At 54.1% G+C, this 17891-nt stretch overlaps 1 protein-coding gene and 1 long non-coding RNA gene across 4 annotated transcripts in view; one reads left to right on the top strand and one right to left on the bottom strand.

Moving 5' to 3' along the window:
* Nucleotides 1-853: 853 nt before the first annotated feature.
* Nucleotides 854-5902, bottom strand: SFRP5 (secreted frizzled related protein 5). Its single transcript, XM_036111536.2, has 3 exons — nt 5286-5902; nt 3493-3570; nt 854-1946 (listed from the first exon to the last, which is right to left on the bottom strand). Exons 1-3 carry the CDS (start codon nt 5806-5808, stop codon nt 1600-1602), a joined length of 948 nt encoding a protein of 315 aa, XP_035967429.2. The 5' UTR covers nt 5809-5902; the 3' UTR covers nt 854-1599.
* LOC118547883 (uncharacterized) overlaps nt 2729-17891 on the top strand; it is a 31342-nt gene continuing 16179 nt past the window's right edge. Inside the window, exons 1-3 of one of the 3 annotated variants that reach the window (XR_013449661.1) lie at nt 2729-3059; nt 6342-6525; nt 9068-9148. This is a non-coding gene — a long non-coding RNA (uncharacterized LOC118547883). The remainder of the gene's footprint in view (nt 3060-6341; nt 6526-9067; nt 9149-17891) is intronic. The other 2 variants (XR_013449659.1, XR_013449660.1) reach the window with 2 other exon arrangements.

Here is a 17891-nt window from a genome sequence, read left to right as displayed (position 1 = left end):
CCAGGGTGGGGTGGGGAGGCAGAGGGAAAGAGAGAAGCAGACTACCTGCCAAACCAAGCAGAGAGCCAGATATGGGGCTCGATCCCAGGACCCTGGGATCAGGACCCAAGCAGAAGGCAGCTGCTTAACCGACTGAGCCACCCAGGTGCCCCTAGATCGAGGTTTTCAACCCAGGCTGCATACCACCCCAGGGAACATCTAGAAGATTCAGATTTCTGAGCCCCCTCCAGAGATTCCAATTTAATTGGTGTAGAGTGGGGCCCCTATTTTGCAAAAGCTGTGTAGATGATTTGAAGTTTTATGTGTTAAAATGCGGTTTCTGATACAGTAGGTCTAGTATGTGTTTCTGACTGGCTCCTGGGGGTGCTGCTCCTCTGGCCCCTGTGGCACAGGTCGACCCTATCCTCCCCTGCAGGTCGGGACCAGTGGCCAGGGCGGTCTGAGTGCCAAAGGGGTAGGAGTTGACACGTTTAGGTCCTTGGCTCTTCAGAGTAGTTCCCTGTGGCCCAGGCTTCTTGGGATCCGAGGAGCATGCAGTGTCAGGGACATGCTGCAGGACTGTGGGAGCCTTCTGACTGTGGGAGAAGGCTGGGGATCTCGGCGTCTCTCTCCCTCTTCAGGAACAAAGGGACGGTCGTCTCCATTCCTCACTGGGTGATGGGGATGAGAAGGGTGATCCTCACCCTGTGCTCTCAGGGGATCCTACAAGAACATGGGCATTGCAAGTATGTCTGTGTGGACAGGCCGTGGGTTAGGACAAGGGCCTCTTTCTAAAAGTCCCTTCTGAACCTCCCTCTGCCCACCTTTGGGGACCAGCTGACAAAGAAAGAACCTAGTCGAAACCAACTGTTGTTTTTTTTTTTGATTTAATTAAAAACTTAAAAACATTAGAAACCAAACCTTGCCTGCGTCAGATCTAGTACCTGTGGCCTTGCAGCGGTGGTGATAACTTATCATCAGGGTAACGGACATGCGGAGGCTGAGGGCCGAACCCCAAAAAGCAGCCTCTGGGAGGGGTCTGGGCTGGGCTTCTCTCCAGTCTAGCAGGAAGGGAAAGGGTAAGAGATGGGGAAGGTGGGGAACTGTGGCTGGAGGGCACTGTGACCCTAATGCCTCTCCTCTGGGGGACTACGATGACACGAGTGGGCAGTGGGGGTAGGGAACTGTCCCCCAAATAGCTCAGCCTAATACTGAGACTTTTCCTCTTCAAGGCAAGGTCTCACCACCAACAGAGGGGAGCTGACACCATGGTCTACTTGGGAATCTGCCTCCTCAGGCTGCTCAGAGCCCCTCCACGCTTCCCTCGCTCTCTCCTCCACCTACTTTCCAAAACCCTGGGTTCCTTCCCAAATGAGAAAGCCTTGCTCTTAAGAGAAGAAGTCCCCAGGGACCCCAGAACCCCCCAGTTATGGACAGCTCAGGCTCCATGCCCATTCCTTAGCGCCTGTGCTGGTAACGACGCTGCATGAAACCACTTAGGCAGGGGCTGAGTCAGCCTGGGAGTAGGGGTGAGGCCAAGTGGGCAGGAAGAGAGAGTGCCCCAGGGGTGGGGAGAGGGCAAGGCACAGCTGGCTGCAGTGGGGCAGGGAGGAGCGCCCTTCAGTGGGGTTCAGCGGCCCCATAGAAGACGGGGTAGTAGAGGGAGCAGGGGTAGGAGAACATGAATTTCACCGCGAACTTCATCTCCTTATTCTTCTTGTCCCAGCGGTAGACGGCCATAAGCAGCAGCTGTCCGTCCACTTGGCGGCCCATGAGCAGGAAGCTGCCGGTCAGGCTGTCCAGCTGTGGGCAGGGGCAGCTGGCGCCGCTCTTCATGTGCAGCACCAGCCTCTTGGTGTCCTTGCGCTTCAGGGGGCCTGGCTTGAGTAGCTGCTTCTTTTTCTGGGCTCCAATCAGCTTCCGGTCCCCATTCTCTATCTTGATCTCCTTGATGCGCATTTTAACCACTGTGTGTGTGTGTGCCGAGGGGGGAGACAGAGGGACAGGGTGAGAACGGGCAGGTTTGCTCAGGATGCTCTTGGGCCCCCAGTTGGTGCCTGTGCCTCAAGTTCCAAGCCTGGGCCTTGGGGTGGTAGACTTCATGATCCCTGGGATCACGGGATCCAAATGGGATTTCTGGCTCTGTGTGTGTGTGTGTGTGTGTGTGTGTGTGTGTGTGTGTGTGTGTGTAGCAGTGGTAGGGTGGGCTGGTAAATGTTTGACAGCTGGCCCTGGGGAGGGTTCTGCTCTGTGGCACGTGCTGGTTTCCGTGGGGGTGAATGCCCCCCCCACATGGCCCACCGCATCACAGAGCGCTGGGTTGAGCAGCATGCGCACAACCAGCTCTTGCTGGTGTGAACACACCACGTAATCTGTGTGAGACTGTACAGTATGGGTGGGAGTGTGCCGTTCGGTGCTGTGTGGTTGATGTAGGAGAGTATGTCTGGTGTGTCTGGAGGGTGGGGGTGGGGGAGGTGCTTGAAGGCCAGAGTGGGGTCGGGGTGACCAGCCAGGGCACACAAGGTGGCTGTAGAGAGCCTAGTACAGTTGGGGATTGGGAGTCTGGAACTTGGGGGGGTCACTTAGGCTAGTCTCCCCCTTCTTCAGGCCTCTGGATCCCCATCTCTGTGAGCAACCAGGGAGATACCAGAGAATGACTCTGTTCACCCAGGGAAGGAAATTGTTGTAAAGTCTTTCTTTCAATCTCTTTCTCCCCTTACCCACTCTCTTTTTCTCTCTTGGACACACACACACACCACACACACACCACACACACACACCACACACACACACACCACACACACACCACACACACACACACACACACACACACACACACACACGCCTTGCAATAGGAGTATTCTCTTTCCAAACAGACTAATGACATAAAAGACCAAAGTAAGGATTTCATTGCGATCTCTTTTTTACAAACAGGGAGGCTAAGACAAAACAGCAGCCAGCTTGGCAAAGGCCACATGCCGGCTCGTGTGGTCCTGACTAGACTTGGCTCACTGTCCCAGGAATGGAGAGGCTCCAGCATGAAGGCGTGGGACAAGTGACCGCAGCTCCCCTGGCCAGAGGTGCATTGGGTACCACGCAGAGGTGCCCAGGGACGAGGGCGCTGCACTTCCATCCTGGGGCCCAGCTCTTTCCCTGACGCCCCCATCCATCTCCAGGCTTAGCTTGCTTCTCCCAAAGAGAATCCAGCCCTGGAGGCCCCTCTCTGGGCAGGTGCCGAGGGAGGGCTGCAGGAGCCTTGGCCAGGGGTTGGTTTTGGGGCCCATGGACCATGGCCTTGAGGGGCTTCTGAAGCCCCTGGGATGACCTGCAAAATGAGGTGCATTTCTTTGGCCAGACGGTTCATGGTCATGATCAGATTCTAAAAGGGACCCATGATGCAAAAACTGTTAGTATTCACTATGATGGTTGTGGACATGGGTGTTTGTTGTGTGTGTGTGTGTGTGTCAAGGAGGAGAGGAATTGCGGCAGTGGCCACGTGGGCTTCACACTCACCGAAGTCGCTGGAACACATCTGCTCCATGAGGCCGTCGGCACTGTGCTCCATCTCACACTGGGCACAGATCTTGGTCACTGAAGAGAGAAGCAGGGGTGGGGTCTGATGAGGGGAGGCTGATGAGGGGATCGGAGTCCGAAAAGCCACTCAAGAGTACGGGTTTACCCCACTGAGGAGCCACCTCCCCCTGCCAAGCCTCCACTCTCATCAGGAAATGGGATGATGGTAACGGTGCTCACTGAGTAGTTGTGAGGTTCCAAAAGAGACAAGGTTGCACGGGGACAAAACTGCCCCCGTGGGCACAATTGCTCCATGACCCTGGCAACTGCCACCATGATGTGCGTTGTCGTCTTCTAAACTTTGTTTCATTTAGTCCTCAGCCTATGAAGTAGGTATTATTAAAGAAAAGAAAACTGAGGCCCAGAGTGGTACCCAAGTCTGCAGTACTATTGTGAACTGAGCTTAGAACTCAGGATTTGTGACTCCCAGGCTAGTGCTGGGATGGGGGTAATCTGCAGGGTCTTCCTAGGCACACAGGGTCCCGGCAGGTGGCAGGGTAGGGACTGTGGTAAACTGAAGAGCATCACCCTCTAAGGTGCGGAGCTTGACATTGCCAGAACTTTTGGTTTTTCAAGGGAAGCCCAAACTCTTAATTTTTATATGAAATATTCTCAGTTTTATTGTTAGCCACACAAACACTTCAGGCTGCCTCTGGTTCTCAGGCCACCACACAGCACCTGCGCTCTGTCCTATATCTCTGCCTCCGGGTGGGTGCCCCCATCACAGGGGAAAGCGGGCTTCAGAGAGGGCAGGGCCTGGTGGGATTCCGAGCCCAAGCCCAGGACTTCTTGCCTTCCAGGCTGGTAATACGTGGCTTCCAAGAAAACCAGAAAAGGAACCATGCCGGGATCCCTGCTAGGGACTGCACTGTCTCTGCTTGAGCTGGCTCTCTCCCCTGCTTCCTGGTCCCATTTCCAACCCAAGAACACTCCCCAGTCACAGGACCCCAACCCAACTGACTCTCAGGAGGGACATGGGGGTGTAGGACCAAGGGCTGTGTGGATGAAGTTAGACCTGGGGGGGGTGGGTGGGTAGTGTGTGGTGGAGTCCAGTTGCTTTTTGGGGGTCGGGTCAGATGGGAAAATGGGAAAGCAGCGCTGCCCCTCGGGGGAGTCCCAGCATCAGGGGCTCCTTAGACTCTTGAATCAACTGCCCAGACAAAACCTTTCTCAGTGCCACTTTTTATTCTCCTGTCTGGTGCCCAGCTCAGGCTTACTCTGTTTGCAAGAAGTTTGGCATTTGGGGGTGGGGGGTGCACAGTGAAGGGAGGCTGAGACCGAGGAGGAATTAGGGGTAATGGGTCTCGGGGTGGGTGGGAGGTAGCACTGAGGATCTCACAGGTTTCTGGAACCTGAGCTCACTTCCTATGTTACTTACGGAAAAACTGAGGCTCAAAGTTAAGCAACTCCTAAGGGCTCCTTTTCAGTGGCAGAGCCTGGCAATCTGCTCTTTCTTCTGCACTGAGCTTTACCCGAAGGTCTCCCAATCTGGGGGGATTGGGGAAGCGAGTGGGAAAATTTAGGGTTCCTAGGTACAGAAAATGGGGTGTGTGTGTGTATAGGTAGGCTGGAAGGCTGGGGTGGGAGGGGGGGAGTTGCAATTCCCGGGGCATGCAGGGCTGAGCAAAGGCTGTGTGTGTGTGTGTGTGTGCGTGTGTGTAAGGGGGTGGCACCTCCGGGGGCCTCGCGGGCACCCGGGGCGTCAGAGCGCGCGGGGGCGGCGGCGGCGCTACCTGGAGGCGCGGTGGCAGGCAGGTGTCCGAACTGCATAGTGATGCAGAGGTCGTTGTCCAGGGGGAACTTGTGGCAGTGCAGCATCTCGGGCCAGGGGAAGCCGTAGGCCTCCATGAGCGGCGCGCAGCCGGCGCGCACGGCCTCGCACAGCGAGCGGCACGGGTAGATGGGCCGGTCGAGGCAGACGGGCGCGAAGAGAGAGCAGAGGAAGACCTGCGTGTCCGAGTGGCAGCGCTTGGCCAGCAGCGGCAGCCAGCTGCTCGCCTGCTGCTTCACCTCGGCCAGGCTCTCGTGCTCCAGCAGGTTGGGCAGCCGCATGCGCTTGTAGCCCACGGTGTGGCAGAGCGGCAGGTCGGCGGGGATGTCGAGGCACTGCGGCGGCTTGGAGTACGCGCGCCCGTGCAGCGGCTCCGCCTGCCAGCCGTAGTAGTCGTAGTCCTGGGCGCGCGCCGGCGCGCCTTGCAGCGCCCCCAGCAGCAGCGCCAGCGCGGCCGCCCGCGCGCCCCCCGCCGCCGCCTGCATAGTGCGCGGCGTCCCCAGCTGCCCGGAGTGCGCCCGCCGCCCCGCCGCTCCCCTGCAGCCGCCGCCACCGCCACCGCCGAGGTGGCCCGAGTGGTGGCAGCCTTCGCTCCGCTCCCGGGCGCACCGAGTGATCCTGGCACCTCCCACCTCAGGGCTCCGGCCCCGGCCAATCTCCAGCCGCCCGCCCCCCCACCCCCCGCCCGCGGGCCCAGGCGGGGAGGCGAGGTGGAGCCCCCCTCGGCCCCTCCCGTCGGCTCCCGCGTGTCCTGCCCCGGCTCGTGCGCCCCTCTCCCGCGCACCAGCTGCCCTGCCTCAGCGCCGGGCTCGCCTTGAGCCTCTCCCAGGGGCTCCCTCACCTCCCTGGGCATTTCCTCGCCGATCGCCTTCTCCATCCTTCCTCCTTATCTCCCTCCGCCACAGCCTCTCCTGTTCCTTTTCTCACTCACTTCACTTGCTTATCTGCCCGTCTCGGCCTTTCCCCCTCCGCTCTGCTTTCTCTTTCCTGACACCTTGGTTCTCCCTTCTCCTGGCAGGAGGCTCCTGGCTGCCCACACCCTCTGTTCCAGGAGGGCAGTTCTTCACCTGTCCGTCCTCAAGCATGTGTTTGAGCTCCTGCCTGGTGCCGGGCATTGTGCTGCTGGCTGCTGGGGGAATCAGAGATGGATCTGACCCAGGACCCCCCACCTCCAGGGACACCGTAGCCTAGTGGGGGCGAAGGTAATCATAACTGCCATCCAGTGAGCTCTAAGTGCCGTAGACACTGCGCAGCACTTCACGGCCTTCTCACCGGCTATTTCTATTGATAGCTAATACTTCTTGGGTACTTACTGTGTCTGTTCTAAGCACATTGCATAAGTTACCCCATTTAATTCTCACAGTAATGGTATAATAAGGCGAGTGGGTACTGTTACTATCTTCACTTTACAGATAAAGGTACCCAGGCAAAGAGAAGTTAAGTGAGGATAAGGGGCCAGGACTTGACCCTTGGTGGTCTGGTTCCAGAGTCAGAACCCGGGTGACACCGGGAGGTCTGGATTCTGAGTCTGCAGGCTGGCTGGCTTTGGGGGCCTTCAGGTGAAGTAACTGGCCCTCAGTCACACACTAATGGGTGAGGGAGCCAGGATTTGAATCCAGGTCTGGACTCCAAAGGCCAGGGCTTAACTACTTTGCCCTAAGATAAATTCCAGCCCAGGCCAGGAAAGGCTACAGGAGGAGGAAGGAATTGAGGATATCCAGGTTTGGGATGGAACCCCATGTTTGGGGTCTTTTCTTTCTGTCTGGGCCCTGCCTTCTATTGGCTTTCCTGTGGGAGGAGCTTTGGAGAAATGCTTGAGGGTGGGGGAATTCTTGAGAGCCTGACCTGAGACCTGACCTCCCTAGTCTTTGGCGCGGAGGTCCGCTGGGAAGGTGTCTTGCAGGAGGGCTTGGGGCACTCTGGGGGCTGGATCTGCACTTGACCCCCTCCACTTCTGCTCTTACCTCTCCTACCCCCTATCCTCCTGAAAATGTCCAAGGCTCCTGTCTTCCCATGATCTGTCCTTGCAGTAGTAGTGGAGAGAGGGGAGGGGCCACTCTTCTTAATATTCAGCAGACACACACGAAGCACCTACTGTGTACAAGGTGTGGGGTGTGGTGTACACACCACAGGTAGGGATCCAGAAATGCAGAAGACATAGTCCCTGCTTCATCTGATCTAGTGTGAGAAAAAGACAAAAGGCAGGGCAGAGGGCACAGAAGGACATTCAGCAGACAGAGCCCAGGGTGGGTTCAGGCGAAAGAGCACAAAGAGGTTCTGTGGATGACCCGCCAGAAGGTAAAGGACCCCTCCCTGTCGGCCCAGGCAGCGGAGTGTAGTAATGGTGCAAGAGCCTAGACTTTGCAGGCAAAAAGAGCCAGTTTGAAGTCCAAGTGCATACTCACTGAGTGACCTTGGGCAAGTACTTAGCCATTCCAACCATCCATTGTCTTTGTTTGTAAAGTGGAACACTCTCAACAGTCACTGTGAGGGGCAAACCAAATGATTCATGGAAAGAAAGCCCCCTGCACAGTGCCAGCACATAATAGGCACCTAGGAATGGAAGATCTCTAAGGGATGTATGCCTTCAGGGTGAAAATGTGATGTGTGTTCTGCAGGCTCCCTTGGATACCTTGGCCCTGGCTCTGGTTTGGGACCCTGAGCAGTAATTCTGTTCCCTGTGCTCCAGCTGATCCTTATCCCCGCTTTAGGCTTGGCAGGGCTTCTGCACCCCCCAGGGGGGACATGTGGTCTTGGGCACTGGCAGGGGGCGTTGGCGCTCCCCAGGTGATGTGCAAGGCGCTGGCTCCCTAGGCAGCTGGTGGCCTCTGCTGGTCTTGGCGGCCCAGTGCCTGGCCCGGACAGCAGGAGGCATTGTTCCTGCTCCTGGTTATGTAAGAACCACACACGGGAAGAGCCAGGTGACTCATACCTGGCAGCTGCAGGGGCTGCAAAGGGCAGAGGTGCCAGGCTGGAAGCCATCTGGAAGAGGACAGGCCGTCTACACCTGACAGCTCTGCCTTGGGGACCCCCAAGGCTCCCTGACATGGTGAGATTAAGGAGGGAAGGCCTTCACAGGAATGCAGCCCAGGTGGGATCTGTGCCATGGGGCAGTCATTCAGGAAGATCTGCTGCAGCCGGGTCAGTGGGTGACCTTGGCTCTGTGGCCCAAGCGAGCAGGGAGGAGGCTGCACTGATGTGCTGCCTCTTCCCGATGAGGCTGTTCCAGGACCTAGGCAGCTGTGTGGAACACCTGGCAAGCTGGGCATTTGTCCATCCTGGAGCTTCTGCGGTCTGTCCAGGTGCACATTGCCCCCAGCTGATGGAAAGGACCGTTTGTTAAAAAAAAAATAAATGTGTATTTGTGGTTTGTTGTGAGCAAAGTTCTATATAGATACCTCTTAGATCAACCTTGGTAGTTATGTTATCAAATCCTACATTTTTCTGCCTTTTTATTGCCTGCTTTAGTGATTCTCTAAGTATGGTCAGGGTTCTCCTGAGGGTCCCCAAGTCCTTTTCAGGGAGTCTACAAGGCCAAAATTGTATGCAATTCAAAGATTCACTCTAAGTACAAGATAGATCAATGGATCTTAAGGTAACAGAGTAAGAAAAGTTTATGGGTACGGATTCAGGTTCTGTATTACAACCAACATTTAAGGAATGGCCACATGGCAATTTTTTAGTAGTATCAAAGAAGAATATCTACAGTGTCTGAAAAGGCTGTTAAAATATTCTCTTTTGCAGCTACATTTCTGTGTGAGGCCAAATTTTCTTCATATACTGCGACCAAAACAACATGTAACAACAGATTGAGTGCAGAAGGAGGTATGAAAATCTGAGTCTATTAAGCCAGATGTGAAAGAGATTTGCAAAAATTAAGACAATGCCACTCTTTCACTATTTTTTTTGTTTTGTGAAATATAATTATTTTTCACAGATTTTGTTATTTATCTTCACATATAATGGGTTTATTTTTGTTACTTTAAGTGAATTAATAAAATTTCTCTCAGTTTTAGTTTTAAACATGGTAAATATTGGTAGGTGTAAAAGCACATAAATGGAAGGTCTTTAATCTAAAAACCTCAATCAGTTTTAAGAGTGTAAGGGGTTCCTGAGACCAGAAAGTTTAAGAACTGCTGGTTTACTTATTCTGTTCATTTCTTTTCCTTTTTTTTTAAAAGTAATCCATATACCCAACATGGGGCCAGAACTCACAACCTCCTGATCAAGAGTAGCATGCTCTACCGACTGAGCCAGTCAGGTGCCCCTATTCTATTCATTTCTGATAGAGCTGTATAAAATCTACTTTGATTGTGGGTTTAGTATTTTTTCCTTTTTTTTTTTTTTTTTGGAATCAGTTTTGCTTTATATACTCTGAAGCTATGTTGTTATAAGCATAAAGGTTCATGGCCGTTATATGTTCTGGTTGGATTATAATTTCTATCTGTATGAAATAGCCTTCTTCATTCCTTTTAGTGCTTTGGTCTTGGGAATAATCATTCCATAAATGAACATTTAACTAGAGCCTGCTGTGGGCCAGGCATACACATGAAACAGTCTCGGTTCCTGTGCATGGGGAGAACAGGGACACACAAAGGCAATGTAGTGTGGCAGGAAGAGTCTGGGCTTTGAGTCAGACTGACTGGTGGTGAATTCTGGCCACTTGCTAGCTGTGTGTCCTTGGACATCTGTCTGTTGAGCTTTGAACCTTAATTTCTTCATGTGTAGAATGAGGTGAAGAACATTTATTTACTGGGTGTTAGTGAAGACTTACTGAGGCAAGGGAAGAGAGGAGCACCTGGCAGAGTGCCTGGCATATGGGAGCTCTATGATTAGTACTATAATGGAGCCATGAGTGGGAGATCTGCCCCATTCATGCCTCCTCTCAAGGACCCCCACATCCCCGCCCCCTGGGAGAGGCAGTGCGTGGCAGGAACCAAGTGTACCAAGCTTGGACTCAGAAGATCTCAGTTGTGTGTTTCCAACTTAATAGCAAGTCCCCCCCACACCCTGAGTGTCAGTTTCCTCATCTGTGAGATGGGGAGGATCACCTCTGCCTCATGTTCTCCATGGGGCCATCTTGAGGATCAAATGAAATAAGGAAGAAGAAGGAGGTTGAGATGATGATGGAGGTGAGGCTGACTTTGTTTGTCCCAGCCTGTGAGCAAGGTCTGCGAGCACAGGCTTGCCTGCCTCCCAGGAGGGCTAGGATGCCCAAGGTGATGAGACAGAATCTTGTCCTTATTTCAGAGTCTTCGGGAATTATTTGCCTTTTACGATCTCAGTGTTCCCCGCTGAGATACCAGCCTTCATAGCAGTGGTTCCTGAGTGCTCGGCAAAAACCCCAGCCTGAGTGGCCTGTGTAATTAAGAGAACTCTTAGAGCTAGCAGGGCCCCGTTGCTGTTGTCCACCAGCATCCCCCATCCCCGACCATTGTCTGTGAGAGGAAACTGAACTTGGCCTTCCTGACTCTCAGTCCAGTCCTCTTACTGACACTCCTACAGCACTGTTTCACTTTCCATCATTTAGCTTTGTTGATTGTAAAGTCAGCGTCTGTCCCGGAGGTCCCCAGCTCCGAAGAGCCTTCCTGCCGCACAGCCCGTGCTCTGGGAAGCAGTTCAGGGGGCCTGCTTAGGATCTCTGGGTGCCCTGGTAGCCGTGGGGTCCTGCTCGTAGAGGGGCTGGAGCTGGGCTCACCGTCACTGAATCCAGTGGCCAGGGAGGCAAGTCGCAGTCCTCCCTTCTATGACCCTGGACACTGGCAGGCACACTGGTTGTCCTGGATCTCACGGGAACCAAAGCAGAGGCCAAGCTTGTCTTGGACCGGGGCATGTCTAGCTCTAAGGATGCCTGTCTCAAGTGCAACAGGAAGGGTGCGGGTGGGCACTGCTGGTATTCTCTGGCCAGGGCTGGGGATGGAGAGAAGGCTTTTCGCCCTGGGTCCCTCGCACACTGGGGGCCCCCAGGGTCTGGCTGGTAGGTGACCCCGGCTGGAAGCACATCAGAGAGGCAGCCAAATATTTTGGCTAAGACCAAGAACTCTGAAGTGAGACTGAATTCTAATTTCAGCAATGCTACTTGACCTTGGGCAGGTTATTGAACCTCTCTGTGCTTCAGCTTTCTTATCTGTAGAATGAGGATAATAACGATAATTCCTTTTGGGATTATTTAGAGGATTAGGGTTCATTTAACAACTGCTTACAGCAGTGCGGACAGGAAGAGCTGTCTATGCAGTTGCTAGTTAATAACACTGGCCTGACGATGGTCTTTAGAGACTGTCCCCAAATTCTGTGGCTCCTTGCTCCTAAATTTCTCTTAAATCCACCTGTGCTCTCCCTCCTCCCCACCTGTCCTTCCTCACTGCTCAGGGCTGCTCTCTGGTCTCCTTGTTTTCCACTCTGCAGGAAGGAACTGGTCACTTCACACTGCTGACCTGCTAGCCTCTCCCTTCAGCTCGGGACCCTCAGTTGCTCTGATTGCTTTTAGCCTCAGGTTCTTCCCAAGACTCCGGAAGGCCAGGCCTCCTCGCTGGGCTTGCTCATAGAACATGAACTCCCCTTTGCGGCCTCCTCATACTGGTCATCATAGCGCTGGGTTTATTGTCTCAATTTCTGGCATCCCTGTAGACAGAGAGCTCCACAAGGGCAAGAGCTCCGTTTTTCTTGCTCCTAGCACACTGCCAGGCATATAGTAGGTGCTCAAATAAATATTGTATGAATGAATGACTGAATGGACGGATGACTACTTGGTGGGAGGAAGTATCAGAAGAAAGGAGTCTTTGGAGCCAGCCAGGCTCAGGCTGGAACCAGCTTCCTCTAACCTTTTTCCGTCTCTGTTGGAATTCTTGGGAGGCCCAAGGAAGATCAGGAGGGTTCTAGGGTGACTGTGAGGAGAGATGGGGACCAAGTGGAGTCCAGTTGAAGAATATTTCATGCTTGCTGAGGGGTTGGGGGTGATGGACAAGCCCCCTATGCTCATGTTGACTTCCCTCCCTCCCTCTTTTCCTCTCCTCTCTCCAACACATATTTAGGGCATCCTAGGTGCTTGGCATTATGCTCTGTGCTTTCCTTTAATGATCCCAATAACACTGTGAGGTAGGTATTATTACCCCCATTTAACATGAGAAAACTGAGACCCAGAGAGGTTCAGTAGCTTACCCACAATCACACAGGCAGGAACCAGAGCCAGAACTTGAAGCCAGGACTTCCTTCTGTGGCTTGTGGATTCCTGCCTGCACGTGAGAAGTGGCTAGGGGTTCCATCCTGTTGAGCCCTGACCCCACCTGTCCTGCAGAAGAGGAGGGCCCTAGGGCCAGAGACTTCCATGGGACTTAGGTGACTGAGGCTGCCAGCAGGTCTGACCCTGGTTGGCCAGGCCACTGCCCTTAGGGAGCTCAAGATCTAGAGGGGCAGTTACGCAATGCACAGATACACGGACACTAGAGTGACTTTCTGGTTGGGAGGTAGAGAGGTGCCCCAAAGCCTCATCTTTGTGGAAAGGAGAATGAGCACTGGACACAGAGTCAAAGGCACCTAGTATTAGGCTTTGCCTCTGCCACTTGTGGGCTGTGGGAACTCTGGTCAGATATAGCTTCTTGTGCTTTAGTTTCCCCATCTGCAAAACAGGCACTTTCTACTGCAGACTTGTGGGTAACATTAAATGAGAAATACCCGAAGATGCTTAAAAGTGCTGCGGCGTAAGTGTTCAGAGTTTTGTGCAGTCATGGGGGGCAGCCTGAGCACGGCCTCCACTCTCCCAGCCCCAGCTACCCCTGTCTATATGGGCCCTCAGGACCCCAGATTTATAAGATGTTTCTGTTGAAAGCTATTTGCTGTTCGGGTGGTTCCTGACCACACACTGGTGTGTGTAGGCACCAATAAAGGTTCATAAACTATTCTCTATGTTTCCCCAAATCAACACAGAACGGTTCATTTGCCTGTAAATAAAACAACAGATTTCTTTGCTTTTGGCTGGAATTACATGCTCTCAGGATGGAACTCCTCTCATGCTGAACAGTAGATTGGCAGTCCCTGCATCTTTGATTAATTTAAAAAACAGAGGCTGGCTAAGGGAAGTGAGTGGCCTGGCAAGGGGAACTGTAGGTCAGAGAGGCCCCAGGGGCCTTTGTGCTCAGGGTCTAGGGGAGGAAGTCAGGAAGCCCCCAGGAGGTGCTGGAGGGCAGGACTGCAGAGGGGAAACCCAGGGCAGGAGTGGTAGGGGTGGGGGCCAGCTGTTGGGGAACCCTAGGCGAACAATGGCCTCATTAAGGAGAGGGTGCTGATGGGGAGGAGCCCAGCAGGGCCAGTGAATCTCCAATCCCCTGCCATAGCCAATGGAGCAATTGTCCTCTGCTGGGAGGGAGCTGGGGCCTGGGCCTGGGAACTGCTGGGCGCTTGCCCTGAGGGCCTCAGAGGTGGTCCCAGCCTCTTTGCCTGGATTCAGAATGGCTCTTCTGTGCTCAATGCTGAGGGTTCAGGCCCCGGTAGGGGCTACCTGGTCCTTGTTCTTCCAGCTGGCGGGTCAGGGTGTCGGTGCTTGTACAAGACTCTCTGAAAAGGGGCGCCTACTTGCCTCCTGCCCACATCTGGGAAACCGAGGCCCTGGTGAGGTTGGTCTGAGGCTCAACCCACTATTTGTGGCTTTCCTGTTCTCCACTCGCCTGCTGCGCTGTGGCCTTGGGCTGGTTGCTTGACTTCTCGGGTCTCAGTTGTTTCACCTATAAAGCTGGGGAGCATTGGGCTAGAAGTACTTCTCAGCGCACAGATAGCCCGCCCCGCCCTGCCTGGGTTTGGTCATCACAGAGACTGGGGCTGATACTGGCATTTACCGGCAGGGGCTGGGGATGCCTAACTCCTGCAGCGTCCAGCCCAGCCCTGCATGACCAAGAGGTGTCCTGTCCCAAAGGCTGAGAGAGACCCTGTTGAGAAGCACTCCTAAATCAGTGCTTTTCACCACTGGTGTTTTTAAAGTAAGGCGATCCTGTTTTCAGATGATGTGGCCTGTGGGCACTCGGCAGATAAAACAGATGAGAGGGCAAGTGTGGCTAGGGCTGGGGCTGGGCCCGGGCCCTACCCACGGGGCGTTCCCATACTCCAAGCGGCCCCACAGGCGTGAGCTCTCTCCAGGCCTCGAGCCGCTGGCTGGGCCTGATTCAGCTGCGCTGGGCGTCCTGGCTGGTGCGGGTCTGTTCTCACCCATGCACTGTGCCCGTTGTTATGACTCACCTCCGCATACGCCCATGGTGGTTTTGGTTTTGTTTGATTGTTAGAGGTACGACGGGCAGATGAGGTTTGGGGTTAACTGCCTGTGGTTGTGAATTGTCCTGGCCTCCCTGGACCGGGCTGGCCGATTTGGGCCGTCACGGGGCATACCCCACAGCCAGGCAAGGAGAGAGGTTCCCACATTTGCAGCGTGAAGCTGGTTAAAATACACATTCGGATTGCTGCTGGGTCACCTGCAGACTCTAGTTGAACGCATGTCACCCCAGGTGGTTCCCAGGCAGTGGCCTGGGGACCAGGATGAGAAACGCTGGCCTCAGAGGGGGACCTTGCCTGCTCCCCTCTTCCAGCCCTCCCCCTGCTGGTTTCGGCCACTCTCCAAGGCTCATGGGCCTCCTTGAAGCTGAAATGAAAAAACTCTCCCTTCTGGAAGCTCCACACAACCTGCCTCCTCTGCCTGGGGGCCAACTTGGGTGGGTTCTTGTCCCTCTCACCTCCGGTACCCAGCTCAGGGCTCTGATTAATACCCGCGTTAGCAGAGGGTTGGGCGTCGCATGCTGTGCCCTGTCCGAGGGCTTGCTCATCTCATTTCAACCTCTCAACAATGCCAACAGGCAGATGCTCTTATCACCGCTGTTTACAGATAGGAAATCAAAGGTGATTGAGGAACTTGCATGAGGTCACACAGCTGGGAATCTTCCAGATGGATGGGACTCCACCACACACATTCGGGCACAGACATGGCAGCCAGCCTGTCCCTCTGTCTGCGATTTCTTAATCCCCCTTCAGTGAGTCTGGCATGGTGCTATTAGTATTATCATCAGCAGGGACTTGGTCTGAAGACTTTCCAGAGGTTTGCACTTACCGAGACATCCTCATGAGGACAGTAGTTGAGAGCTGCCAGGGTCCTGGCGGGGATAGTTCACCTTTACCGGGTTTGGGAGTTGCATCTATTATCTTGCTTCATCCTTACAGCGACTGAAGGAGGCTTGTATGATCAGTCTCCATTTTACTGATGGGGAAACCAAGGCTCTGAGAGCTGAGTAACTCAGTCCGGGTCACCCAGGCAGTACAGTGACGAAGCTGGAACCCGGCAGAACTCTGACTCCTCCTACATTCCGTGCTTTCTGCTGCCCCACGGGTCCGGATTGTGCCAAGGTCAGGAACACTTCTAGACCTTTTTAGCCTGAGATGTGCCCCTCCCCGGCACCCCCCCCCCCCAAGGACTCTGAAGACAGCTCAGGGTCCACTAGAGACCGAGGTCTGTGCCCTTTTGACCGAGTTCTGTGGCCAGGCAGCTTGGGGTCAGGGAAAGGTGCATTCTTTCCCTCCACTCACATTACCAGCCTCTGGCTTCCTGGAATTTTTGTGAAAATTCCAAATCACTTGGCAATAAGTCAGTCGTCTTCCCCACAGTTTTTGCAAACAGGAACCAAACACCCTTCATCTTCCAGACTGCACACTTTCACACCCTTTCCCGTTTGAGACTGTTGCCAGGGCCCTTTCAGGAGAAAGCAGATCGGAGAGGAAACCGAGTCCGGTATGTGAGTGGGACGGCCAGATGGCAGGGGACTTGAGTCATCACTTCCTGGGCCCAGCTCTGAGGGAGGCAGAGAGGCCCCCAGACCTGATGCCTGAAGACCCTAGAGCAAGTCCCTGCCCCGTCACTTCCTGTGCAGCCTTGGGCTTGCTCATCCCCTCTCTGGGTTTCCCCATCTCTTAAGGGAAAATGATGACGCCATCCTGGTGAGAGTGTCAGGGAAGGTAATGTATGTGAAGAAGTCTTATCACTACTATTATTTGCTTACCTGAAGATCAAGTTTTTTTTTTCTTTTTGAAATATTTTATTTATTTATTTGAGAGAGAGAGAACAAGAGAGAGCATGAGCAGGGAGCCTGATGAAGGGCTCAATCCCAGGACCCTGGGATCATGACCTGAGCTGAAGGCAGACGCTTAACGACTGAGCCACCCAGGCACCCCTAAGATCAAGTTTGTTTAAAAACCTGCAGTGGTGGAAACGTGCTCTATCTGTGCTCTCCAGCCCGGTAGCCACTGGCCGCGAATGGCTCCTCGGCACTGGAGATGTGGCTTGTGCTACCGAGGAACCGAATTTTTAAGTTAATTGAACATTTTTAGTGAGATGAAATTCACATAAGATGAACTCAGCCATTTTATTGAAGTGAACGGTTCAGCAGCAGTAGCACATTCACAGCGTACGGCGGCCACCACCGCTGGTTCTGAAACACTTCCGTCACTGCAGAAGACACGGCACATGTGAAGCGTGTTGCCCCTGCCCGCAGCCCCGAGCCACCCAGCTCCCCTCTGTCTCTGTGGGTTTGCCGATTCTGGACATGGCATACGAATGCAATCATACAGCACGTGACCTTCCGCACCCGCTTCTCTCGCCTAACAAAGTTTTCGAGGTGCGTCCGTGTTGTGGAATGTGTCGGTGCTGCAGTCCTGCCTAATGGCTAGATCATTAATTTTAGTTAATTTAAATTTAAATCGCCTCATGGGGCTGGTGGCTACTGTACTGGACAACCAGGAACCTCTCGAGTCCTTCCGGGCAAGTGAGGAGACAGACCTCCAGGTGTTTGCTGGTCCCCAAGGGGACCCCATGGGAGAATGGAAGGAGCTAGGAGGATGAAAAGGTGGGGACATGCGCCCCAGGTTCCCCAGAGGAGCTCAAAGCTGTGGCCAATGACCAGCATGCTCCATGAACTCGTTCCATGCAGCACCCTTGACCTTGAAGTAGCTCTGTCTTTCCATCAGTCCTATTTCACAGAGGGGAAGACAGAGGCTCAGAGTGATTAGGTCACTTGCCCAAGGTCACATGGCTGCTCAGTGGGAAGAGATGGGTCTATGAACCCAGGTCTGGTCCCTTCCTAGGCCCAGATCTTCACCACGAGCCTGTCCAGTCTTTTTACCCTGATCCTGGGAGCTGCCCGGATGCAGGCAGATCTGGGGCTCCAGCTGCACCCACATAGCTCGAGGCAGGGCTTTCTAGCACCATCCCCTGTCAGCCTTACTGAGCTAAGAACTGCCTCATTGAGAGTCAGGAAGGGGTGGCTGATGGGACACCTCAGAACAGGATGAGGGAGTAGGCTCCATCAATTCCCCATTGTTCATCCACGAGTAACCTGGCCTCTCGGGGCTCCCAGTGCCCTCTTTGGGCCCCCCACTATTAATTGATCTGGGAAAGAGACTCTGTTAATTGCAGACCCAGAGTAAACAACGCTGGGATAAATGGGGCTGATAGCAGATAGCTTTCCTTGGTTGGTGTTGCCCTTTGCCCTTTGGGAAGGGGCAGTGGGAAGAGGCAGAGAGTCAGGGGGAAGGAGTGGTCCTA

This window comes from Halichoerus grypus, chromosome 7, assembly GCF_964656455.1.
Source record: "Halichoerus grypus chromosome 7, mHalGry1.hap1.1, whole genome shotgun sequence".
NCBI classification, from domain to species: domain Eukaryota; kingdom Metazoa; phylum Chordata; class Mammalia; order Carnivora; family Phocidae; genus Halichoerus; species Halichoerus grypus.
The sequence above is the reverse complement of the archived record's forward strand: the minus strand, read 5'-3'. Positions and strand labels throughout refer to the sequence as shown.

Excerpts from the sequence above, each read along its gene's own strand:
- SFRP5 (XM_036111536.2), bottom strand. The coding sequence starts at position 5,808 with ATGCAGGCGGCGGCGGGGGGCGCGCGGGCGGCCGCGCTGGCGCTGCTG. Across the intron at positions 3,571-5,285 it reads GCCTGCCACCGCGCCTCCAG|TGACCAAGATCTGTGCCCAG; the intron begins GTAGCGCCGCCG and ends TTCTCTCTTCAG. Across the intron at positions 1,947-3,492 it reads GATGTGTTCCAGCGACTTCG|TGGTTAAAATGCGCATCAAG; the intron begins GTGAGTGTGAAG and ends ACACACACACAG.